General features: G+C 44.1%; 2 protein-coding genes across 2 annotated transcripts; both read right to left on the bottom strand.

The window, feature by feature from the left end:
* Positions 1-724: 724 nt before the first annotated feature.
* LOC116732018 (sialoadhesin-like) lies at positions 725-12,616 on the bottom strand. The gene is made up of 9 exons (XM_032581945.1): positions 12,125-12,616; positions 11,889-11,933; positions 5,633-5,762; positions 5,360-5,505; positions 4,519-4,752; positions 4,172-4,447; positions 2,506-2,742; positions 1,012-1,167; positions 725-941 (listed from the first exon to the last, which is right to left on the bottom strand). The coding sequence occupies exons 1-9, from the start codon at positions 12,153-12,155 to the stop codon at positions 817-819; spliced, it is 1,380 nt and encodes a 459-aa protein (XP_032437836.1). The 5' UTR covers positions 12,156-12,616; the 3' UTR covers positions 725-816.
* A 1,184-nt stretch (positions 12,617-13,800) lies between these two features.
* LOC116732063 (sodium/hydrogen exchanger 9B2) lies at positions 13,801-23,777 on the bottom strand. Its single transcript, XM_032581997.1, has 15 exons — positions 23,656-23,777; positions 22,744-22,815; positions 21,665-21,736; positions 20,513-20,606; positions 19,179-19,349; positions 18,954-19,096; positions 18,747-18,874; positions 18,561-18,642; positions 17,573-17,666; positions 17,401-17,507; positions 17,175-17,324; positions 16,578-16,686; positions 16,367-16,503; positions 15,557-15,731; positions 13,801-14,681 (listed from the first exon to the last, which is right to left on the bottom strand). Exons 2-15 carry the CDS (start codon positions 22,813-22,815, stop codon positions 14,596-14,598), a joined length of 1,620 nt encoding a protein of 539 aa, XP_032437888.1. The 5' UTR covers positions 23,656-23,777; the 3' UTR covers positions 13,801-14,595.
* Positions 23,778-25,535: the final 1,758 nt, after the last annotated feature.

Here is a 25,535-nt window from a genome sequence, read left to right as displayed (position 1 = left end):
TCTTATATTTTAGGTGTAGGTTATTATTGAATCTTTTTCACTAGTTCTTTGATTTTCCTGCTCATATTTTTAAAAGATTTGCATTAAATTTCCAGAACCCTTCATGTCTCAAACTGTCAGGAAAAGGAATAATTAATAAATTAAAGCTGCAGTGAGTTGGAGACATATTACAGTCTGATGTTAGTTTGAGAATATTATCTGTTCCCAGCCATAAATCTATTCTAGATCTGCTCAATGCGTCTGATTTAAACCAAGAAAACTGATTTATTTTAATGTTTGTCTCTCCATAAGTCAATAATTCCCAAATCGTTACAGAAATCAGATCAAATCGGGTTTTTGTGAATTTGTTTGTGATCAATAATCAGATTCTAATCCCACCAAATATTTATTCTGTTTAGTAGAAAAACTAAAATGTTTAAGTTGTTTGATATTTAATTCAATAATTGAAGCTCTTTATGTTTGGAAATGTTACAGTAAGCATAAATATTACCTAGGATTATTAATGAGTCTGGAAACTGGATGTCAACCAGACTGGAGCCAGACTGGTTCTGATGGTTCACCTGGACCGGACCGGTTCTGTTTTTATCCCTTTAACTCCACAAAGTTAAACCGTTTTTCATAATTTAGTTATGAAACTGAACTTTAAGCATTTATTAATGAACATGAACATTTCTAGGAACGTTTTGACCTCAGTTTCCTTCCTGAACCATGAAAGTTAAGAAACTAATTAAAAAATAATTTTATTCTTTGTTCTTCATACAGATTATATAGAAACAAACGACACAGACAGGAAAACGTTCAGAGATTAAACCAGATTCAGAAATGATGCTGAGTGGTGACAGGAGCCATGGCGTCGTCATAGTCGTCTCCACCTGCTGCTTCTTCCTCTTCTGCGGCTCGTCTGGGTCCAGAGGTTCTGGTCCGGCCCGCTGGGCTCCAGCCTGCAGACAGGAGGTTTTACTGAGACTGGGTTTGTTCCTGCAGACAGGCAGCAGGGGGCGCTGTGGTCACCTGTGGCTCTGTGTCTGAGCTTGTAGATGAAGACGCAGGTGGGGATGAAATAAAAGATGGAAACCGGAGCGTAGAGGATTTTCCACAGGATGGAGCGAAGAGGAGAAGAAGAAGAATCTGGATCTGGATCTGGATCTGGATCTGGATCTGGAGGAGCTGAAAACATGAAACATCAGAAATAAACCTTCTGATCTCAGAGATGATGATGAAAATCTGTTTATTTTGATTATTAAAACTCTGAATGATCTGTTATTATTGATAATAACTTCAATCATTACAGATTAATTATCTAAAACTTTCTGTAGAAACATTTTTAACGTCTGAAGAGAAACTTCTGGTTCTGATCTCCATTCCTGAGATCAGAGGAGATTCTGCAGAATAAACCCGAGTCGCCCTGCTGCTGGGATTAACTGGTTCCGGTCCGGTCCCAGTCTGGTTCCGGTCCGGTTCCAGTCTGGTCCTGGTCCGGTTCCAGTCCGGTTACAGTCCGGTCTGGTTCCGGTCCGGTTCCAGTCTAGTTACAGTCCGGTCCAGTTACAGTTTGGTTCCAGTCTGTTCCGGTTCCAATCTGGTTCCATTGCAGTTCCAGTCCGGTTCCGGTCCAGTCCGGTTCCAGTCTAGTTACAGTCCGGTCCAGTTACAGTCCAGTCCGGTTACAGTTTGGTTCCAGTCTGTTCTGGTTCCATTCCAGTTCCAGTCCAGTTCCAGTCCGGTCCGGTTCCGGCCTGGTTCTGGTCCGGTCCGGTTCCAGTCTGGTTATAGTCCAGTCCGGTTCTGGTCCGGTTCCGGTCCAGTTCCAGTCTGGTCCCGGTTCCGGTCCGGTTCCAGTCTGGTTCCGGTCTGGTCCGTTCCAGTCTGGTTATAGTCCAGTCCGGTTCCAGTCCAGTCCGGTTCCAGTCCGGTTCCAGTCTGGTTCCGGTCTGGTCCGGTTCCAGTCTGGTTATAGTCCAGTCCGGTTCCAGTCCGGTCCGGTTCCAGTCCGGTTCCGGTCTGGTTCCGGTCCAGTTTCAGTCTGGTCCCGGTTCCGGTCCGGTTCCGGCCTGGTTCCGGTCCGGTCCAGCTCTGACTCTCTGCTCTGTTAAACTCGGTGATTTTTCAGATAAATGAATTTACAGATTCATCGCCGTCTGATGGAAACCAGACGGTGATGAATCTTCAGTCTCTGATTTTACATCCAGTTTATTAAATATGATGTTAAATTACTGACAGATTATAAAGTTGAGCATCACAGCCTCCACTAGTGAAAATGTAGCTGTGATGCTAATTAGCGACACTCAGCATTTAGGGAATTAAACTGTTATATTTAATTTTGCTGATTATTTTATTATTATTCTGTTTTTGATAATAAACTTAAATTAATTCACTCTTCTTGTTTCTGAACATTTTAAACTAAATCCTGAAGAATCTGTTTGCTGAGCAGCTTTTCTGTTTTATTCACCAGCTGCACAGAGAAACACAGAAATCAGCAGTTTCTCCTTCATGTTGACCTCTGACCTCTGACCGACAGCCAGCCGGGCGGAGAGGCTCCGCCTCCCGTCCTGCAGCTGTAGGAACCTTCATCGTCCGTGGAAACGGATCTCAGGATGAAGGACCAGGATCCCGACCCGATGAAGGAATCGTTTCTATAGAAATCAGCCGAGGCAGCAGACGGGCTCCTGGTCAGGCAGGTCAGATTAACGTTTCGTCCAGACGCCACAGGCAGAGCCGGGATCAGCAGAACCACCGGTCGGTCTGCAGACAGACAGAATCTGGGTTTGGTTCTGGTGGAGGGAAACATCATCCTGCAGGATCTCTGCTTTAATAAAGAGTTAAAGACATAAGATTTAAGATGAAACGTTTAGACACATTTTTACTGTACAGCAGTAAAACGACGAGGGAACAGAGAACCAAAGTTTAGGGAACAGAGAACCAAAGTTTAGGGAACAGAGAACCAAAGTTTAGGGAACAGATCAAACACCAAATATACATTAATATGCATCAAAACCACAACAGAAACCATCACAGCATCAGAAGCTCTTCCTCTGTGGCTCAGCCAATCAGCTCCAAGGTAAATAAATGAAGCTCCTGGATTGGCTGCTTTGTAAAGCTAGCATTAGCATAAAGGAGCATTTATCTGAGAATAGAATAAACTAACCTCCATGTGAAGCCAAGCCCCACCCAGAGGAAATTAGAAAAAAAATAAAGTGGGCGGAGCCAGGAGCCTGAAGGGCTCCTCCCTGTAGCTCCACCCTGTAGCTCCACCCTGTAGCTCCTCCCTGTAGCTCCACCTTGTAGCTCCACCCTGTAGCTCCTCCCTGTAGCTCCACCTTGTAGCTCCACCCTGTAGCTCCACCCTGTAGCTCCACCTTGTAGCTCCACCCTGTAGCTCCACCCTGTAGCTCCTCCCTGTAGCTCCACCCTGTAGCTCCACCTTGTAGCTCCTCCCTGTAGCTCCACCTTGTAGCTCCACCCTGTAGCTCCACCTTGTAGCTCCACCCTGTAGCTCCTCCCTGTAGCTCCACCTTGCAGCTCCACCCTATAGCTCCACCCTGTAGCTCCTCCCTGTAGCTCCACCCTGTAGCTCATCCCCATAGCTCCACCTTGTAGCTCCACCCTGTAGCTCCACCCTCAGCTGTCCATCAACGATCACTATTCCACCTCCTGACTCGCCACCAGGGGGCGTGTCTGAGTGAAAATGACCTGAACTGGTTCCAGTGACATAAAGCTGAACTTTTGGGAACAGAAATAATCGGCTGCAGTAACTGCTGTTCATCCTCAGGGGGCAGCACTGAGACGGTCTGCAGTCAAATATTTCACTACTAAACAAATTTTCACAAAACATCAAAGTATAATCCTAAACAACATTTAGACAGTTTATCTTTATAAAAACTTGTTAGTTAGACTTTAAATGAACTTTAAACCAGGAACTGAATGTTTCAGAGTAAAGCAGCCGTTTCTCTGTCGCCTCAGGATGGTGAAAATTAAAATCTTTCTGAGAACGTCAGCAGAGTTTCTTCCACTCATTTACTGCATTAAACTCTGAAATCTTACAGGAAGTGGACCTGTGTTTGGATTGGTTCCTTTGTGGCCAATCAGAGCAGACTGAGCGCTGTGGGAGGAGCCTTAAAGCGACAGCGCGGTTTGTGCTAACGGTGTAGCTAGTTCCAGCTGTGGTACCTACCATACACGGTAATCTGAACCGTGTTGCTCCGCTGCATGGTGGGAGACTCACACCAGTAGAGGGCGCTGTCAGACTTCTTGGCCGTCTGCAGCCTGCAGACAGAGGAAGACAGGACGCCCCAGTCCCCCCCACAGCTGGACGTCTTCCTGGTGTTTTCAGAGAAGCGTCTGATGGTCCATCCTGGAGCCGAGCTGCTGCAGCTCAGACTGAAGGACTGATACTCCAGAACCTGAGACGAGTCCGGACTCACGCTCAGAGATGCCGGCTTGGACACATCTGGGGACAAACATGGACACTCAGTGGAAACAGTTCTACTGTAGATGTAAAACACATAGATGGTGACGGACCTTTGACGAGCAGCCAGCTGGTCTCAGATGAAACGCCGTTGACTCTACAGGTGTAACCTCCTTCATGGGCCCTGGAGACGTTACGGAGGATCAGGCCACCTTCAGACCCCATCTTGGATCCGTCTTTGAAGAACTCAGCGTTTGAACCTGGAGCGCTCTTATGTTGACAGGTCAGAGTGATGTCATCTCCCTCCGTCACAGGAAGGACCGGACCGATCAGGACCACCTGTCCAACTCCACAGAGACACAGAGGGACGATCAGCTGATTCCTGTCCAACCAGCGTCTCCTAAACGTCCAGAAGACGTTTTGATCTTCAGTCCGATCGTTTGGTCCGAACCTCCAGCAGACGGGATTCTTTCCATCTGGTACCGTTTTCTTTTACTTTAAAGTTTCATTGCTCCTATTGGACAGAAATGATGTGGGCGGGACAGAGACACAGGAAGTAAACAAACATGGCCGCCCTGCTGGCTGCATTGTCTGTTGTTCTCATTTGATCTGTTATTAAAACTGTAATATGATTTGAATGCTAAAGCAGCTCATTGTGATGTTTCTAATCTTGGTCAGTAAATCTGCTTCAAGCTAAACGACAGAACCTTCTGAGTTCTGCTTCAGGCTGATGGACCCGTCGTTCTCTGAGACCGTCTGACCCTGAAACACCAGGATGTCTGGAAGTGAAGCGTCAGATAAACGTGACCACCAGGAGAGCTGACCGTCACAGCTCCAACCTGTGGATCATTCAGCTGGAGGTTTCTAGGCTGATGGTTTGGTCCCAGTAAGCTGGATGGTCTGACTGGTCTGCCTGTGGTTCCATGAACATCAACATGAGATTCTGACTCTTACTGGTGACGGTGATGTTGACGGTGTGGCTGCTGTCTCGGTGTCTGGACTCGCACCAGTACACGCCGCTGTCCGTCTTCTTCAGGGTGCTGATGGTGCAGGTGGAGGAGGTTTGACTTCCCCACACAGAACATGGAGACACCTGCAACCTGGACACACAGCGGACATTTCCCTCACACCTGGAGCCACGCTGAGGCTTCAGCTTCCAGACGAAGGTCCATTCATCATGAAGGACGTTCCTTTAACTGGGACTGAAGAGGATGAAGGTGAACTCACCCCGATGCGGTTTGTCTCCACACCGTCCATCCGTCCGGTCCAAACTGCTCACAGCTGAGGGAGACAGAACCGTACTCATAGAACTGAGACTGGTTGGGGGAGACGACCAGGGAGGAGGGACGGGGCGCGTCTGTTTCAGAAGGACGCAACGTTAGCAATGTTAGCAATATTAACAATGTTAGCAACGTTAGCAACATTACCAGTGTAAGCAAAGTTAGCAACATTAGCAGTGTTAACAAAGTAAGCAGTGTTAGCAATGTTAGCAATGGTAACAATGTTAGCATCATTACCAATATTAGCAAAGTTGGCAATGTTAGCAACATTAGCAGTGTTAGCAAAGTAAGCAGTGTTAGCAATGTTAGCAACATTACCAACATTAGCAATGCTAACAATGTTAGTAACATTAGCAACATTAACAACATTAGTAACATTAGCAGCACTAGGAACATTAGCATTGTTAGGAACATTAGCAGCATTAGTAACATTAGCACTGTTAGTAACATTAGCAGCGTTAAGAACATTAGCAGTGTTAGTAACATTAGCAGCGTTAAGAACATTAGCAGTGTTAGTAACATTAGCAGTGTTAGGAACATTAGCAGCGTTAGGAACATTAGCAGTGTTAGGAACATTAGCAGTGTTAGGAACATTAGCAGCATTAGGAACATTAGCAGCATTAGTAACATTAGCAGTGTTAGTAACATTAGCAGCATTAGGAACATTAGCAGTGTTAGGAACATTAGCAGCATTAGGAACATTAGCAGTGTTAGTAACATTAGCATTGTTAGTAACATTAGCAGCATTAGGAACATTAGCAGCATTAGTAACATTAGCAGTGTTAGGAACATTAGCAGTTTAAGGAACATTAGCCTTGTTAGTAACATTAGCAGCATTAGGAACATTAGCATTGTTAGTAACATTAGCAGTCTTAGTAACATTAGCAGTCTTAGTAACATTAGCAGCGTTAGTAACATTAGCAGTCTTAGTAACATTAGCAGCATTAGTAACATTAGCAGCGTTAGTAACATTAGCAGCGTTAGTAACATTAGCAGTCTTAGTAACATTAGCAGCATTAGGAACATTAGCAGCGTTAGTAACATTAGCAGCGTTAGTAACATTAGCAGTCTTAGTAACATTAGCAGTCTTAGTAACATTAGCAGCATTAGTAACATTAGCAGCATTAGGAACATTAGCAGCGTTAGTAACATTAGCAGCGTTAGTAACATTAGCAGTCTTAGTAACATTAGCAGCATTAGGAACATTAGCAGCGTTAGTAACATTAGCAGCGTTAGTAACATTAGCAGTCTTAGTAACATTAGCAGCATTAGGAACATTAGCAGCGTTAGTAACATTAGCAGCGTTAGTAACATTAGCAGTCTTAGTAACATTAGCAGTCTTAGTAACATTAGCAGCATTAGTAACATTAGCAGCGTTAGTAACATTAGCAGCGTTAGTAACATTAGCAGCGTTAGTAACATTAGCAGCATTAGGAACATTAGCAGCGTTAGTAACATTAGCAGCATTAGGAACATTAGCAGTATTAGTAACATTAGCAGTGTTAGTAACATTAGCATTGTTAGGAACATTAGCAGTGTTAGTAACATTAGCAGTGTTAGGAACATTAGCAGTGTTAAGAACATTAGCAGCATTAGGAACATTAGCAGTGTTAGTAACATTAGCAGCGTTAGGAACATTAGCAGCATTAGGAACATTAGCATTGTTAGTAACATTAGCAGCGTTAGGAACATTAGCAGCATTAGGAACATTAGCAGTGTTAAGAACATTAGCAGCATTAGGAACATTAGCAGTGTTAGTAACATTAGCAGTCTTAGTAACATTAGCAGCATTAGTAACATTAGCAGCGTTAGTAACATTAGCAGCGTTAGTAACATTAGCAGCGTTAGTAACATTAGCAGCATTAGGAACATTAGCAGCGTTAGTAACATTAGCAGCATTAGGAACATTAGCAGTATTAGTAACATTAGCAGTGTTAGTAACATTAGCATTGTTAGGAACATTAGCAGTGTTAGTAACATTAGCAGTGTTAGGAACATTAGCAGTGTTAAGAACATTAGCAGCATTAGGAACATTAGCAGTGTTAGTAACATTAGCAGCGTTAGGAACATTAGCAGCATTAGGAACATTAGCATTGTTAGTAACATTAGCAGCGTTAGGAACATTAGCAGCATTAGGAACATTAGCAGTGTTAAGAACATTAGCAGCATTAGGAACATTAGCAGTGTTAGTAACATTAGCAGCATTAGGAACATTAGCATTGTTAGTAACATTAGCAGCGTTAGGAACATTAGCAGCATTAGGAACATTAGCAGGATTAGTAACATTAGCAGCGTTAGGAACATTAGCAGCGTTAGGAACATTAGCATTGTTAGTAACATTAGCAGCGTTAGGAACATTAGCAGCGTTAGGAACATTAGCAGCGTTATTAACATTAGCAGCGTTAGTAACATTAGCAGTATTAGTAACATTAGCAGCGTTAGGAACATTAGCAGCGTTAGGAACATTAGCAGCGTTAGGAACATTAGCAGTATTAGTAACATTAGCAGCGTTAGGAACACTAGCAGCGTTAGGAACATTAGCATTGTTAGTAACATTAGCAGCGTTAGGAACATTAGCAGCGTTAGGAACATTAGCAGCGTTATTAACATTAGCAGTGTTAGCCACAGGTTGGCACTTGAGTCATTAAAATTCAGACTTTAGGTTTGACTGGAAAAAATGTTCAAAGACTCGGACTTGGCTTTTACGCCAATAACTTGGGACTTGAATTGGACTTGAAGCTGTTCATGTCATGAACAGCTTCGGTTGGTCAGTATTGAGGCAGATGCAGTGGATCCAGGATATGGAGAGAAAATTATGAGTTAATGATGAAAATACAAGAATCCTGTCGGCACATAGTGAGCAAAGGCTAGGAGCTAATCTCTGATAGCAACTGGTGTAGCAAAGACAGGAACAGACAACAAGATGGGAAAAACATGAGACTAAAAACGCTCGAAGCAGATATGATCCCGCCAGTAATTTATTTTGGTTCATCAATTATCAAATATCTATCTATAAACAGAGCAACATGTAAAACCTGTAAGAAGAGAAACTCGGCTGGAGATTCAACTTCCAACTGATTCAGCGCTACTTTTCTTTTGCTGTCACATAGCTTTAGCTAACTTCCTGTTATTAGCAGGTGAACTCCGGGCTACTTTGGTGAGCATGAAGCTTAGCTTTCACCTGTGTGCTGTGTTTAGTCATGCTGGATAAATCCGGGGCTTCAAAGCCAGATATGTGCAGCCTGTTAGCTCTGGATTAAATGTAGCCTGTTAGCTATGGATTAAATGTAGCCTGTTAGCTCTGGATTAAATGTAGCCTGTAACTACATTTCAATGAACTGTGATATAGGGTTAGGGTTAGGGTAGGGTTACCCTAAGCTGCATGCTGCATGTTTTATCAAGATTAGAGATAAATACACATTTAAAAAAGACACATGGTTTATTATTTACATTTAAAATATAAATGTAACATTGTTAAAAAAATTATTCAAAAAGACTTGAAAGTAAAACTTTCAGACTTGACTTTGACTTGTCCTGACTTGAGACTTGCAAAACACTGACTTGGTCCCACCTCTGGCAACATTAGCAATGTTAGCAACATTAGCCACATTAGCTATGTTAGCAATGTTAGCAACATTAGCCACATTAGCTATGTTAGCAATGTTAGCAACATTAGCCACATTAGCTATGTTAGCAATGTTAGTAACATTAGCAACATTAGCTATGTTAGCAATGTTAGTAACATTAGCAACATTAGCCACGGTTGACATCAGAAGTGAACCTCGGAGGTTCAGCATCAGATCTGCAGCTGGGCGTTTAAAAAGCTCATAAACTAGAAATGAAATATTTAACCTTCCAGGTTTTTTATCTCAACAGAGGATCAGAAGTTTCTCCTCAGATGCATCATTTTATCACACATTGAATGTTTCTTCACAACATGGACGTTTGCTTGTTCATCTGCAGTAAAACTAAACAGTTTTATCACATCATATTTTAGAGAAATAAACCTCTTAGGTTTTGAGAGTATTTAACAATATCTTAATAAATCTTTAATGGTAACCGGCCATGGAGGATTTTATTAAAACGCTACAAGGTTTACTGAGTCGTCGTTATGATTCAGCAGCTGGAGGAAACGAAACCTGAACCTGATGTGAACAGAAATAAACACGAATCTAAAGGTAGAAATAAAAAACACAAAGAGAACAAAATGAACCAACACAGGAATAAAACTGAAAAATGGTCAAATATAATAATATTTTATCTATAAAACTTTTTAAAACAACAACAAAAAGCTGGACGGAAAAAAATTGGTGAAGTTTAGAGGTAAAAATCGGTTTTTAAAAAAAATCTAGTTTAGTGACGGTCGGTTTCCTGAGAGGCTCCCGCTCAAGGTCTAGATCTAGATCTAGATCTAGATCTAGATCAGCCTCTCAAGATTAGATGTGGAAAACATTTTCCCCTTCCTCCTTTTTTTTTTTTCTTTTTTGAGTTTTATTATATTTTATTGTAATGCTGTAAATAGCGAGCAGTGTCACAGGCTTCTGTGACACTGTTTTGGTTCCAGTGTTCCAAAACACTGGAACCAACCGAGGCAGAACAGAACCACCAGCAGAACCTGACGGGTCAAAATGTTCAGCTGGACTTTAAAAAGCTCAGAGTCACTGAATCACAAGATCAAACTGATCGATCAGCTGCTGATCGATCAGTTTGATCAGGAGATCCAACAAGAAGCTCATCAACATGACGACTCAATACACTGTAAAAATATGAATAAATAAATAAAAGAACTGAAGCTAAACATGTTAATGTTTAAATCATGACGGATCCAGAATCAGAGCCATGAGCTCACCGATAATCTGGGATTAAACTGATTGATGAGGATTAATCTGGGATTGAAGCTTCAGTCGACACCTGACAGAAACACGAACCAGAAACACGAACCAGAAACACGAACCAGATGTACAGACCAGCCTGAAGCAGCGGAGCAGAAAGTGGCTCTGCACTGAACGCAAGGGCGCCATGATGAAGGGGGCGCCATGATGGAGGGGCGCCATGATGGAGGGGCGCCATGATAGAGGGGCGCCATGATGGAGGGGGCGCCATGATGGAGGGGGCGCCATGATGAAGGGGGCGCCATGATGAAGGGGGCACCATGATGGAGGGGCGCCATGATAGAGGGGCGCCATGATGGAGGGGCGCCATGATAGAGGGGCGCCATGATGGATGGGCGCCATGATAGAGGGGCGCCATGATGGAGGGGCGCCATGATAGAGGGGCGCCATGATGGAGGGGCGCCATGATGGAGGGGGCGCCATGATGGAGGGGGCGCCACGATGGAGGGAAAAGCCAAAGCCACACACAGTAAAGGGTAAAGGTCGTACGCTGGGCGGCCCTTTTGACACTGGACCTCCATCTTTACCCCCATCAGAGGACGGGGGGTAAAGACGGAGGGGCAGAAAACAGAAAACATCAGATCAAAAGTATAAAGGTGTTTTAAGGATGAAAAATGTTTTCAAAGAGAAGAAACTTTAAATATTCATCTGAAATGTTCAGTCACTGTAAAAATACAGGAAGTAGTTTTTGGTTATTTCCTGTGAAGCTTTTAATCTTTTAGAAAAGATCCAACATTAAAACATTAATGTTCTCCCGCTGAGTCCAAGTTCTGATCCAAAACCCAGAATGCATCTCTGGCTGGTTCTGGTCCAGCTGGACTGGATCCTCAGAGTCCAGAACCGTCCTGGACTAATAGTTGTTTATGTTAAGATACAGGTTCTGATCAGCCAGACTGTAAACCGCTGGGTGTCATTTCTGTGCTCCGTCAGTTAGTTAGCTAGTTAGTTAGTTAGTTAGTTAGTTAGCTAGTTAGTTAGTTAGTTAGTTAGTTAGTTAGTTAGTTAGTTAGTTAGTTAGTTAGTTAGTTTGTTTTCATTTTTTGTCTGAGTTCAGTTTTTGTTTCTTTGATCTCTTTTAGTTTTCAGTTTATTTTTTAGTCATTTATAATCTTTGTGTTAAAATAAAAAACAAAACTATTTTTCTGTCCTGTGACTGTTTTTAACTCGGTCCATCACAACCCATTAGAAGGTTCTGAACCTGTCAGAACCGGGTCCAGACAGGATGTATTGTGTCGGTTCTGCTCATTCTAACTCTCTGATGACTCAGCAGTAAACAAGTTGTGTTTGTGAGGCCGGTTCTGTTGGACTCACCGTGGCAGGAAACCGTCTGGCAGCAGCTGAAGCTCAGAGATAAACCTGTGGAAACACGAGGAGCCGGAACACGTTACGCTGAAACCTTCCTGAAACCTTCCTGAAATGTTCCTGAAATGTTCCTGAAATGTTCCTGAAACCTTCCTGAGTTACGCTGAAATGTTCCTGAAACGTTCCTGAAATGTTTTAAGTTTCTCTGAAACGGCTCAGAAAAGCTCCAGTTGTTTTGAACTCACAGAGCAGCAGCGGCGGCGCGGCGGCGTTCATCTCGTCTGCAGCTGAAGCCGTTCTGTCCGTCCGTCTCAGAGCGAAGTTAAGAACATCCTGTTGAGCCAAACCGCAGCAGGAGGATGTGAGACTGAGACACGACAGAATCAGCCTGTTGGCACCAAACTGCTGCTTTTACACAGCAGCTTCATCTGATGAACGATAAAAGTGAGCAGAACTCAGAACTGCAGCCTGGAAACAAACCAACATTTCTGAACGTTATCAGAGCTCAAGAACCACAGATAATGTAACTGATCAAACCTGGAGTCCCTCAGGGCTGAGAGCTCAACTCACTGATGTTCATGTTGAAAACTCCTGAGGAGGAAAACCTGACGACCAGAGAAACGTTGGAGTCTCCATGGAAACGAAGAGGAAATAAAACTGAGCCTGAGAAACGATCAGCCAGGATGAAGGCAGAGAGTTTATGAATTTAAATATGTTTCTAAGGCCTGAAGGGGCCAGAGGAATGCTGGGAGTTAATTTAATAATAATAATATAATAATAATAATAATAATAATAATAATAATAATAATCATTTTAACTCGTCCCACTGCAGCTGCTGGAGCCTCCAGCTGTCCAGTTGTGAGAGGAGGAGTCACCACCAGGTGACCTGCCATTTTTCCGGTTCTGGTCTGGTTCTGGTTCTGTGGTTCTGGTGGCTCAGAGCCGCCTCTCTGTGTGACGTTGGTTGATTTCTGCTGACTCTGTTTTTGTGGCTTCGTGATGTGAAGCTTTTCCACAAAGTGAGTTTCACTCTGATGGTTTGAGGATGAAGAACCTGAACTCTGGTTCTGGTTCTGGTTCTGGTTCTCAGCTGCATGTTGAAACCAGAAGCTTCAGCTCTGAGGTGAAACTGAACTTTAGTTTAAATTTGTTTCAGGTTCTGGTCCCGTTGGTTCTGGACCTTCTGGCCGGTTCTGGTTCAGATGGAGGTGAAGCAGCTTCTCTCCCTGCAGAGCCCAGTTCAGGTCCAGACTGGGTTCAGCTGCAGAACCAGAACCAGAACCAGGTCAGGGTCAGCGGTTCTGAGCGGTTCTGTGGTTTCTGAAAGCGTCGCTGTGGAAAATCTGAGTTAAAAGCAAAAACAGGAAACTGAGACGAGAGGCTGAAGGTCCGACGGTTCGGTTCTGTTCTGTTCAGATGTTTACAGGATGTGATGAGCTGCAGGAGACGGTCCGGTCCAAACCACAGCCCGACCCGGTACTGTAGGCTGCAGAACTTCACGGGTACCAACCTGATGGACCTGATCTGGTCTGGATTCAGTGGAAGGATGAAGAATCTGAACACGTCCTCTTCTCAGGGGGACGGGTTGGACCAGAGAGGACGTGTCCTCCTGTCCGGCATGGCAGCCATGTTGGAGTGTCAGTTATTTGTTGCCGTGGAAACCTGCAGGAGCTGCAGGTGTGTTAGAAACTGTCCAGCTCTGATTGGTCCATTTCCAGCTGGATCAGCAGTTTGTTTCGTCAGACAGTTTCTAAATGTTTTCACGGTTGCTATAGCAACAGGAAGGAGAGTTATCAGCGCATCGTTTCTGTTCAATTATGAATAATAAATGAAGATATAATCTGTTTAATTTAACCGTTAAACACGGTTAATTAGACGGTTAATTAAAATATGTTGCACTGTAAAAAAATAACTGGTCAGATTAGATTAAATTCAGATTTTATTGCTGCAGCATCAAAAGGTCCAGTTCTGGTTACAAGAGCAGAACTTTGGTCTCTAACAGAAACACACAGAACCTGTTAGGAGGAGCCGGTTCTGGTGGAACTGGGCCCGGTGCAGGCTGAGGAACAGAACTGCAGGTCCAAACATCTGGACCTATAAACATCTGGACCTGCAGGATTTCCTATAATAACCTGAGTTCGTGTTTTATGAAATAAAGTTACATTAACTCAGATTTATTTTGATGTGAAGGAAACGTTACAACCTGCTCCTCCCACCAGCCCCAGACCTGAACATGGTACCAGTTTGACCCGGTTCTGATCTCAGAGTGTTTGAAATGAGGTGTTGGTCTGGTGGACGGAGCGGTTCTGACCCAGAATCGGTTCCTGTAGACGCCTGCAGCTTCAGCCTCAGCCTGACCGCAGAGCGACTCCACTTCCTGTAGTTCCCTCCACAATAAAACATCAAACTGTAACAAAGTTCATTTCTATCCACAGCAGAAATAATAAAGTTAAAAACATCAATAATATCCACTAAAACTGAAACTATTAGTAACTTTTACTGACGGCAGAATAAATATTTATATGAAACAATAAAAATCAAACAGAGATGAAAACATCCAGGAAATGAAGCTTCTTTTCATTTTCAGCCATTTTGTTTCTGCTTCTGTTTTTTCTAACATGTCAAAACTTCATCCTAACGTTCAGGAACCAGCAGTTTGGGTTTGTCCTGCTGGGAGAACTGGGCTGGTTCTGATCGGTTGGACCGGTCAGAACCGTCACACTTTGGTCTCATTGATCACGTGACTCTTTTCCTCAGCAGGTGCGTCAGGGCTGGTGGGCGGGGCTTCTCTCTCCGTCTCACCTGCTGGGTTTAGAGAAAACAACATAAACATCCTGAGCAGAGGAGGAACTGATGGTCAGAGGTCAGAGGTCAGAACCCTGCAAACAGCACACAGAGGTGGGCACTGCTAGCTAAAAGGTTAGCTATGCTAACTCTAAGGCGCTAATCATAAATATTAGTTCTGCTAACGTTAAAGCAGTATATTAACATGGTACTTAACAGATGCTAACGCTAAACCTCTGTACCAATATAACATTTAGCAGAAGCTAATGTACTAAATTCATTAGCTACCCAACATGTGTCTCCCTCTACGGGTCTAATGTGTCATTACAGCTGAACAGGTTCAGGAAGTGATTCCTGTAGTTTCAGGTTTATATTGGTTGAGTTTTTTCACGCTGTTGCTGATTTTAGCTAACTGACAGGGCAGGTGTTCGGCCAGAACGCACTCAGGTGGACGGTAAACAGAAATGCATTCTGGGTACAGAATAAACGTCATTGGGTGGATAAAATGAGGAAAAGAAAAGGAAGTGAAAGTTTTCAAAACAGACGAGAAAACTTTAGAATTGATCTAAAATTAATTTAGCATAAAGTCAGCGCACTAAACATTTTAAATTAGCTAAACAAAGTTAGCTGTGCTGTTAGCATTAGTGTTTAGCCCACAGTTTGGTACATAATCAGTGGTTGGTCTCATTCCAGCTGAATTCGACCCGACTGGATCTTCTGCTGGTTCTGAAGGACGTTTCTACTCCTTTAGGGTCTTTAGTTCTGACCCACTGACCTTGGGTTGACCTTCTCATCAGTTTCACTGAAGAACCAGTTCAAAGTCCAGTCAAACCAGAACCAATGGACCGGGTCGTCCTTTGGGTTCAGTAAAAACCTCCAGACTGTGAGCTGACCTTTGACCTGTCGGGCCAGGAGGCGCGGCCCAGCCAGTCCAATCCCCAGCGCCCCGATGGGAGCCGTGATCAGGATAGCTAGCACCGCTAGCGTTAGCACGTCCAGACCAAACTGGATCAAAGTCTCATCGCCTTTGTCCCGCGCCAGGTCCAACGCCTTGGAGCCGATCGCCGCCTGGAGGACAGACAGACGGACAGAGGGTCAGTCTGGGAGTTCTGGTGGACCAGACCGGTTCTGGTGGAGCAGACCGGTTCTGGTGGACCAGACCGGTTCTGGTGGAGCAGACCGGTTCAGATGGTTCTGGTGGAGCAGACTGGTTCTGATGGAGCAGATCGGTTCTGGTGGTAGTTTGGATGTGGGGGTCAAGAGGTCAAGGTCACTCCAGAGGGTTCAGATGTTCCCACTTTACCTTCCAGGTTCATCATCAACTCATCATGAAAAAGTTTTAAATGTTTATAATGAAAAAAATTTCTGATATTTTTCGTCTGCAGTAAAAGTTTCTTGGTTGATCAATCGATCAGTTGATCAATCAATCAGTTGATCGACTGATTGATCTGAATCTGCTCCTGGTTTCTCTCCAACGTCTCTGATAAAATGTATTTTATTGAGACTTTATAATATCTAAATGTTCTCATGTCTTCTGGTTTATTGGTTTATTGGATAAGATGATTATTAACTTTTTATTATTTTATGTTCATATGATGATATGACAGCAGGAACATGAGGACATAAAACCATCTGAACCAGCAGTTCTCAGGCCAGAGGTCAGAGGTCATTGACGTCAGTCGGCTGGTTAGACGCCATCAGACCTGAACGGTGGCTTTAGGCAGCCAGGCCACGGCGATGAAGAGCTTCTCCTTCAGGGTGAAACTTCCCAGATGGACCAACAGGAAGGTGACGAGAAGACGGACCAGCAGACCAATCAGGATGCAGGCCACGCCCAGCCCTGACAGGAAACAGGAAGTGAGGTGCAGCTGGGAGGATCAGAAACATGGCCGCCGTAACCCTGAGCGTTCTTACCCACAGTGCTGGGGTTGAGCGACGTGACGGTGATCTCAGCTCCGATCAGACCAAACAGGAGCGGCTGGAAAACGTCCCAGCAGCGGCCGACCATGGCCGCCACCGGCGCCTGGAGACACGAACATCCATCATCAGCTCAGGTCCGACTGGAGGACGGCTGACTGGGAACACTGGGAAGGTTTGAACTGGGATCTATTCGATCTTTTTCCATCACTTCCTCTTCCATCCTTCAGGAGGCGGAGTTACGTTAGCTTTAGCTCCTGGATGAAGAGACTCCAGGGTCGGGTTGAAGGTCACAACAAGGTGACATCAGGATTCAGAGGTAGGAACCGCTAACCACAGAGCTAGCTGCACTAACCCTAAACATTAGCTACACCAATGCTAAAGCGCTATAGCAGTAGCTAGCAGTAGCTAATGCTAAAGCTCTAACTTCCACCATAATGATATCCCAATGACTCAACATGTTGCAACATTTATCAAAAAATGCTAAAGTGCAAAACTAAACATTAGCTTTATAATTAGCGGATTAGCGAAGCGTTTCCCTCCCTGTCAGTGCGTAACGTCTGCAGAGGAACAAAACGTCTGGATGTTCGTCACCTTGTCCGTTTTCCAGCCCAGAGCAGCCAGGAAGGACAGCACCAGCGTGCAGAGGCCGCCGGCGCCGGCGAAGCCAACAACATGGCTGAAGAAGACCGAGAACACGGAGAGCCCCACCAGCAGGAGCGTCCGCCGCAGCACCAGGTCCTCCTGCAGAGACACCGACAGCTTCACACTGGACTGATCTTATTATGGTCTGTCTGGGTTGTTTCTGAGCAGGACGGACCTGGTCGCTGCTGGGGAAGAGGCACAGGAACAGACCCAGGATCAGTCCGGCTGCGACTCCACCCACCACCTCCAGCAGACCTTTCAGGATGTTCATCCAGGTGGAACCTGAACAACAGACAGGGTCAGAAAACAGCAGAACCGAGCAGAACGCTACAGGAAACGGGTCTGACCCGTGGAGAAGGCGATTCCCAGGCAGGTGGAGAACCCGGTGATGGCCAGGATGTCATCAAAACTCCCAGCAGCCATCAGCAGCGTCGGGATTCCCTGGAAGGAGACAGAATCTCAGCATCGGCTCATAGGAGCGTAACCTGCTTCTTCAGGTTCTCCTGGCTCCTCATCGGATCGTCCACCAACAGATCCGGTTCCACTTCGTCCCTGTTATGGTCCAGAACCTTCACTTTATTCTGAGGATGTGTCTGGTGGGGTCAGAGGTCGTCACCGGACCGCAGTGTTTACCTGCTGCAGGCGGGTCCAGGTTCCTCGTGTGGTTTGGCTGGTTCACAGAAACCAAGAGCTTTTAAAGGTTCAAAGGTTATAGAGAGCAGAAAACCTGAAGGTTCCTGGATCCTTTCATGACTGAAGTCCTTCTGGGAGGGTGAAGATGTTACAGAGGAAGTTTTAAAGTTTTAAAGTGTTAAAATGTTAAAGTTTTAAAGTTTTAAAGTGTTAAAGTTTTAAAAAGTTAAAGTGTTAAAGTTTTAAAGTTTTAAAGTGTTAAAGTGTTAAAGTTTTTAAGTGTTAAAGTGTTAAAGTTTTAAAGTGTTAAAGTGTTAAAGTTTTAAAGTGTTAAAGTTTTAAAGTTTTAAAGCGTTAAAGTGTTAAAGTTTTAAAGTGTTAAAGTTTTAAAGTGTTAAAGTTTTAAAGTTTTAAAGTGTTAAAGTTTTAAAGTGTTAAAGTTTTAAAGTTTTAAAGTGTTAAAGTTTTAAAGTGTTAAAGTGTTAAAGTTTTAAAGTGTTAAAGTTTTAAAGTGTTAAAGTGTTAAAGTTTTAAAGTGTTAAAAACACGGCTGTTCTTAGAAACCAGAGGAAGTTTATCACTAAAGAGGAACCAAAAGTCTGTTTGGGACCCCGATGACTTTGACTCCTCTGTCGATGTTGAGCCTAAAGGTCGGGTTTTAATTGTTCTGGCGGGTCGGTGTGTCCAGAACCGAGACGTTACCTTCTCCACTCCGTATCCGTCCCTCTGCAGCAGCAGCATCGAAGGAACAACGACAGCCGGAGACACCGCGGCCAGAACGAAGCTGCACAAACACACACCGACTCAGAGCTGCAGGCCTCACACACCGCTGCAGACGTGTGTGTGTGTGGGTGTGTGTGTGTGTGGGTGTGTGTGTGTGTGTTTTACCCCAGGATGAAGCCCCAGATCCAGGGCAGGTGAAGCAGGAAGTGAGAAACCACAGCAACGACGCAGGCCTCCAGCACGCAGGGCCCCACCGCCACACGCACACACACCGCTTTGAGGCGGCGCAGCGCCTGCAAGGACACACACACTGACAGCTGAGGGCGAGCCGGACTGAACGGAGACGGGTCGGGGCGGTTCTGATGGCGGTACCGAGGGGTTGAGGCCCAGGCCGGCTCTGGTCAGGATGACGGACAGGGCCACGTTCCTCAGAGCCGCAGACCAGTGGGGGCTGATGAAGACGGCGTCGCTGACGTAGGGGACGTTACGCAGCAGCAGGCCGGCCAGCAGCATTCCTGCAAACACACACGGTCAGGTCAGCGCCGCCGGGTCCAGCAGGGACCGGTCAGGGTCAGAACCGGAGAGCGGTGGGTTCACCCAGCAGTGGAGGGAAGGGAGGCAGCGTGGGCAGCTGGATCAGACCCAACAGCTTCCCTCCCAGGACGGAGCAGACGAACAGGATGACGATCCCAAACAGGTTCCCTCCAGGAAGACACTCCTGACCCGTTATGGACCAGACGGTTCCGAACAGCAGAACCAGCAGGAACGCTGCGGCAGAGACCCGACATGGTGAGAACACCGAGTCAGTCAGGAGGATTTAATCTGGAGCCCAGCAGCAGGAAGAACGATCAATATTTAACCACAAATGATCACTGATTAACAACTGATCAGAATCATAAATAAATAAAACTTTATGGTTTAATTTTATACAAATGATGTTTCTATTTACATGAAACAGGAGCAAACATGAAACAAGTATTTCATCTTCAGATAAACCACCAGAATTATGGAAATAAATAATATTATTCATCATCATGGAGGAAAATGAACAGATTAAAACAAACAAGTCCAATAAATGAAACATAAAAACATTTAATCCAGAACCAGAACTACTGCTGTTTGAATAAAACTTTATTTTTCATCTGTTTTCACTTTTCAGTTTAATTCAAACCTTCAAAAACACCAAACAGAGAAAACTGAGCAGATAATTATGATTCATTAGGAGGATTTTATTAAACCAGGAAATCATCAAGACTTTTTAATTCAGGTTAAATAATTATTTTAAATGAACCGATTTAAACTGAATCATTAAATCAGGACAAACTGGATCATTTCTCAGAACTTTCATTCCTTCATGGAGATTTAATGTTTCTTCAGTGGTGAACATGGAAAATGAGGCTTTGCTGTTTTTTTGTCTACAACAGTAAAATAATTCAGTTAGTTTTTCTCTGCAGCTCAAACTGAGAAACTTTCATCAGAGACAAACGGTCAGGAAATGAAACGGCAGAAACACAGAAGGAAGTAAAACATCAACTGGTTAAATCAACTCCATTAAAATGAAAGTTAAAGTTTGATCAGCAGTTAAACTGACAAACTGTAAAATATGAGTTTAGTTTCATTACTGGATGATAAATGATCATATAATCATTTAGTGACTCAGGTTTTCTCTCTGAAAGATCAATAAACTTTAACTTTGTAAAAAAATCTTAAACCTGAAACTAGAAAATATTTTAAATATTTTAAAGATAAAAACTAATAAATAAACTGAAATAAAAACAGAAATAAAATGGATCATGAAGCTCTTATCAAAATGAGCAACTTGATTTTAATCGATCAGCTGATTAATTGATTATTGTGACATCATGGCTCTTACAGCCGATCGGTGCTGGTTAGTGCGGCTGGAAGCCGTTTTACTGTCCAGGTGTTTTTACCTTTAGTGAGCAGCAGGTTGAGGAATCCTTTTGGTCGCGGACATCGATCCTTCACTCTGAGGCAGCAGGACGAAGACGAGTCCAACGTCCTCATCTGAGGACACAGAGGGACAGACAGACTGAGGTCCGGCTGGACTTTGTCTTCTCACTTTGACTGAAATAAATTAAAATGAATCTGAGCCTGAAGGATGTTCAGCAGAGAAAACATTCAGATAGCTAATCTATAATCATCTATAATCATATCGTATTTAGAAACAGTTTGACGGTAAAACCAGAAAATCTGAGAACATTTAGACATCCTGTGGAGACATGTTGGACATTTAGACATGTCCAACATGTCCAACCCTAACTTAACATCCAACCTGGGATCAAACTGAAAACCCAAACAATTGCAGTAGAAACCTGGACTGTCCTCACCAGAGGACACAGTCAGGACTGTCCTCACCAGAGGACACAGTCAGGACTGTCCTCACCAAAGGACACAGTCAGGACTGTCCTCACCAGAGGACACAGTCAGGACTGTCTTCAACAGAGGACACAGTCAGGACTGTCCTCACCAGAGGACACAGTCAGGACTGTCTTCAACAGAGGACACAGTCAGGACTGTCCTCACCAGATGACACTGGACTGTCCTCACCAGAGGACACAGTCAGGACTGTCCTCACCAGAGGACACTGGACTGTCCTCACCAGAGGACACAGTCAGGACTGTCCTCACAAGAGGACACAGTCAGGACTGTCCTCACCAGAGGACACTGTACTGTCTTCACCAGAGGACACAGTCAGGACTGTCCTCACCAGAGGACACTGTACTGTCTTCACCAGAGGACACTGGACTGTCCTCACCAGAGGACACAGTCAGGACTGTCCTCACCAGAGGACACTGTCAGGACTGTCCTCACCAGACGACACTGGACTGTCTTCACCAGAGGACACTGGACTGTCCTCACCAGAGGACACAGTCATGGTCCTGATAATCAGACTGTACTGGTATCAATACTAAATATGATAAATAATGTCCAAAGATGATTTATATGAAAAAAGCAGAAACTCCTGGATCTTTACTCTGATCTGATTAGAATAAATTCTGGTTTCATGGATCATCTGAACTTATCTGAACCGAAGGAGTCCAGATGTCCTCCAGCTGTCTCACCTCGTCCTCGTCCGTCCTCCTGCTTGGCAGAATGCTGATCTCTCTCTCCTCCTGGTGACCCTGAGCTTTAGTCTGGACACACACACACACACACACACACACACACACACGCAGTCAGTCAGAGTGTGTATGGGTGTGTCAGTATGTGTGTGTGTGTCAGTAAAGTTGGACTTTGACCCGTTCTGGTTCAGCCTAACCAGCCGGTCCCTTCAGCAGAACCGGTCCAAGAGGTTTGGAGAAGAACCAGACCTGGTTCTGGTGGTGAAACATGGTGGAGACTCTTCAGAACCCAGCGGGTCCTGAACAGGTCCAGACTGGTGAACCGGGCCTGCAGGAGGTTTCAGGCTAGTAGAACCAGTTAGACTGAGGAGCTGAGAGGAAAGTGGAACTTCAGCTGGTCGGGTTCTGGATTCCTGGTTTTTGTTCTTCTGGTTTTAATCAGGTTTGTAGTTTTAATCAGGTTTGTAGTTTTAATCAGGTTTGTAGTTTTAATCAAGTTTGTAGTTTTAATCAGGTTTTACAGAAATTTAAATAATTCCTCTTTATTTATGATTGTATAATTTATTAATTGGTCATTAAGTTGTTTATTCTCACCATTCAGTTATTAATGATAAAATTTTACTCATAAAAAGTAAAATATGATTGCGTCTCAAATGAGACACAGAGCGCTGTGCGCAGGCGCCCCCTGGTGGACAAACTACCAGCTGTGACTTTCTGACGTCATTATTCAGCAATAAATAATAAATAAAATGTTAAACTAACTGGTTTGTATCCAGTTAGTAAATCTGTAAACATTTCCTGATAAAGATTTTATATCTTTATGCAAATAAAAATATGTAAATAATGATGCATTTCAGGTAAAATTATGATCCTGATTTTAACATTTTACAAAATTTTATACTTTATTTTATAACTGATTCATGTTTTCATTAAATGTTTCTGCATCAGGAATAAATTCAGTTTTCTGTTGCTTTAATTACATAAACTGTTACTGTCGGTCCGGGAACGCAGGGAGGCTGCTGTTGTCATGGCAACAGCTGGTTCCGGTGGTGGGCGGGGCCTCAGGGTTCTGGTTTTACCTGAGCCGGGTTCTGGTGCGGCCCGTCCTCCGTGGGCCGGACGTAGCGCTTTGTAGCTTCTTCATCCATCATCTGAAACACAAGCAGACAGTTTGGACCTCAACCGGGATGAACCAGAACCAGATGCAGAACCAGGACCAGATGGTTCTGGTTCTGGTGGAAACATGAAGGTGATTTATCTCCCCACTGCAGCCAGTCACGTCCTGCTTTCTGCAGGAATGACTGGTTCTGAAGGTTCTGATGGGCTTTTATTCCCTGTTCCTGTCAGACTTAGAAAGTCCAAACTGGACCCAGTAGAGAGTAGATCGGTTCCTGAGGTCCAAAATGTTCTGATAAAGTTTAATTTAATCATGTAATTCTTGTATTTAATAATTAATTTCTGTATTTTTTTCTTGTTCTTTGTTCTTCAGGTTCTTCTGGACCTTTCAGTGAAACGGATCAGGAAGTTTTTAAAGATCAGAATAAAAATCCCATTTCAGAACCAAAAAACATAAAATCCATTTAATAAAAGACTGAAGTCGGATCAGAACCAGAGCCATACACGTCTTAATAAAAATGTTTTTCATAAGCAAAAGTTTATAAATTTACCAAAAACTCCAGCAAAAAATTAGATAAATGTGTAAAAGTCGGTTTTTACTTATTATAAAATGTAAATTTACACAATTTTATGCCTGATTTTGTGTTGATATTGTGACTAAGTTGCTTCATTCTAGAGATTTATTAAATATAAATTAAAATGGAGCTGAAGTAGATTATTTTAATTTGTTGACTTTCCTCTAAATTTCCTATTTCAGCAGCTAAACAGAATTAATGTTGAGTTTTATTCAGATTAAAAACATTTATTTGATTTGACTCTCAATCTAATCATTTAAATATTTCAGGTGTTTTTCTCTAGTTGGTTTGTTTTCTTACCTTCGCTGGTTTGATGCGTCCGGAACCGACAGGAGAGCAGAACTGAGTCAGAGAGCCGGACGCAGCGCGAGAGAGTGTGTGAGCAGGGTGTGTGTGTGTGTGTGAGTGGGTGTGTGTGTGTGAGCAGTGTGTGTGTGCGTTTGTTTGTAGTACCTTGTGGGGACCATTTCCTGACACTACGTTGTGGGGACTCACTGCTCCTTGTGGGACCGAAGCCTGGGGGGAAACACTGTTTTTGGGTCAGGGGTCAGATTTAGTGTGAATTGAGTTTTGGTTAGGGTTAGAGGTTAGGGTTAGGTATATAATTGTTAAGGTTAGGTTATGGGTAAGGTTCAGGCTGTAGAAATGAATGGAAGTCAATGGAAAGTCCCCACAAATATAGCCTCGCAAACATATGTGTGTGTGTGAGCTGTGAGCAGTGTGTGAACAGCATGCGTGTGTGTGTGTGTGTGTGTGTGTGTGTGTGCGCTAGCAGCTGGTTGTCGCCCGTTGTGTTTGTCGCTGTGCTAAATCCCAGGTATCAAACCTGGCATTACCTCTCAGTATTAACGGCCTGCAGACAAACAACCTCCATAATGGCAGGTTTTCCTGTCTGAGCTCAGAGATTCTGACGTCGGCAGAACCGCTCTGCGTCTGGGTCAGCACCAGACACAACGCGGGTCCACCGGTAAGGTTCTCCAGAACCTCCTCCAGCTGGCCGGGTCACCTGGTTCCTCCTGGTTCTTACTGCCCACCGTCACCCAGAACTTGGTCAGGATGAGTCATCGATCCATCTGGAACCGGGTCTGGACTGTTCTGGATGAACAGATGGAGCTGATGGACTCGAACTGAGATCCCTGCTGGTTCTATAAGAACCAACATTAAAACGCAGATCAGAACCGTGGACAGAAACGGGTTTCTGGACCTGAATAGATTCATCCACTCGGCCTGTGGTTCTGGATCGACCCAGAAATATTTAAGTCGTGACCAGAACCTTCATCATAAAGGTTGGATCAGAGATGGATCTGCTGACCCGGTTAAACCTCCGACCATCAGCAGAACAAGCTGGACACAGAACCAGAGATCATGATTAATAACCATCAGGTTAGAAGATGAAACCTCCAGCTGAGCTCCAGCAAACCAAACATCTGCAGGTCAAAGGTCAAAGGTCAGAGCTGGAAGGATGAGCTTCATCTGCAGGTAGGAACATCAGGAGGCACCAAAACGTTTTGGTTCGACTCTTCATGCTCCAATCAGATTGGACCAGAGGCAGGACGATGAGTTTCCTCATGTTCTGTCCTGATGGCGCCGCTGATGTTTTCACAACTTCACTTAAATAAAATGTGAAACATTAATATTCAGATTAAACCAAAACCTGGAGACAAACTCCGGATTGTTTAAGTTTAATACATGATAACTGATCTGTGGACGTTTTATATGATGGTTTGTGCCAGTAATAATAATATTTCTGACACATCTTCAGTCTGATCCCGTCTATAAAAAGCTGCTGGTTTCCTTCCTGCTGGAGAGGAAGTGGAAAGATGTGCAGACAGGCGGTGAGTCAAACCCACTGACTGTGGGACCATTTATTAGAGCCATAAACAGAAAATACAAACAAATATTCACCAAAACACCAGAGGCAGCAGATCAACAAGCCTTTCAGACGCTACCTGGTCGTCATGGCAACAAACTGATCAGGGCTGAAACAGGACGCAAAACACGACCTGAACGCGTGACTGGGTGACCTCACACACACACACACACACACACACACACACACACACACACACACACACACACACACACACACACACACACACACACACAGACGCAAACAGTCCTGTGAGAAGCTCAATGTACAAAAATCTGTAGCAAACACTGATAGAAACCCAAACAGCGGA

This window comes from Xiphophorus hellerii, chromosome 14 (genome assembly GCF_003331165.1).
Source record: "Xiphophorus hellerii strain 12219 chromosome 14, Xiphophorus_hellerii-4.1, whole genome shotgun sequence".
Taxonomy (NCBI): Eukaryota; Metazoa; Chordata; class Actinopteri; order Cyprinodontiformes; family Poeciliidae; genus Xiphophorus; species Xiphophorus hellerii.
The sequence above is the reverse complement of the archived record's forward strand: the minus strand, read 5'-3'. Positions and strand labels throughout refer to the sequence as shown.

Excerpts from the sequence above, each read along its gene's own strand:
- LOC116732018 (XM_032581945.1), bottom strand. The coding sequence starts at position 12,155 with ATGAACGCCGCCGCGCCGCCGCTGCTGCTCT. Across the intron at positions 11,934-12,124 it reads CGCGCCGCCGCTGCTGCTCT|GTTTATCTCTGAGCTTCAGC; the intron begins GTGAGTTCAAAA and ends GTGTTTCCACAG. Across the intron at positions 4,753-5,359 it reads CGTCAACATCACCGTCACCA|TTGGACAGGTGGTCCTGATC; the intron begins GTAAGAGTCAGA and ends GTCTCTGTGGAG.
- LOC116732063 (XM_032581997.1), bottom strand. The coding sequence starts at position 22,815 with ATGATGGATGAAGAAGCTACAAAGCGCTACGTCCGGCCCACGGAGGAC. Across the intron at positions 20,607-21,664 it reads GGAGGACGGACGAGGACGAG|ATGAGGACGTTGGACTCGTC; the intron begins GTGAGACAGCTG and ends CTGTGTCCTCAG. Across the intron at positions 17,667-18,560 it reads ACGGATACGGAGTGGAGAAG|GGAATCCCGACGCTGCTGAT; the intron begins GTAACGTCTCGG and ends GTCTCCTTCCAG.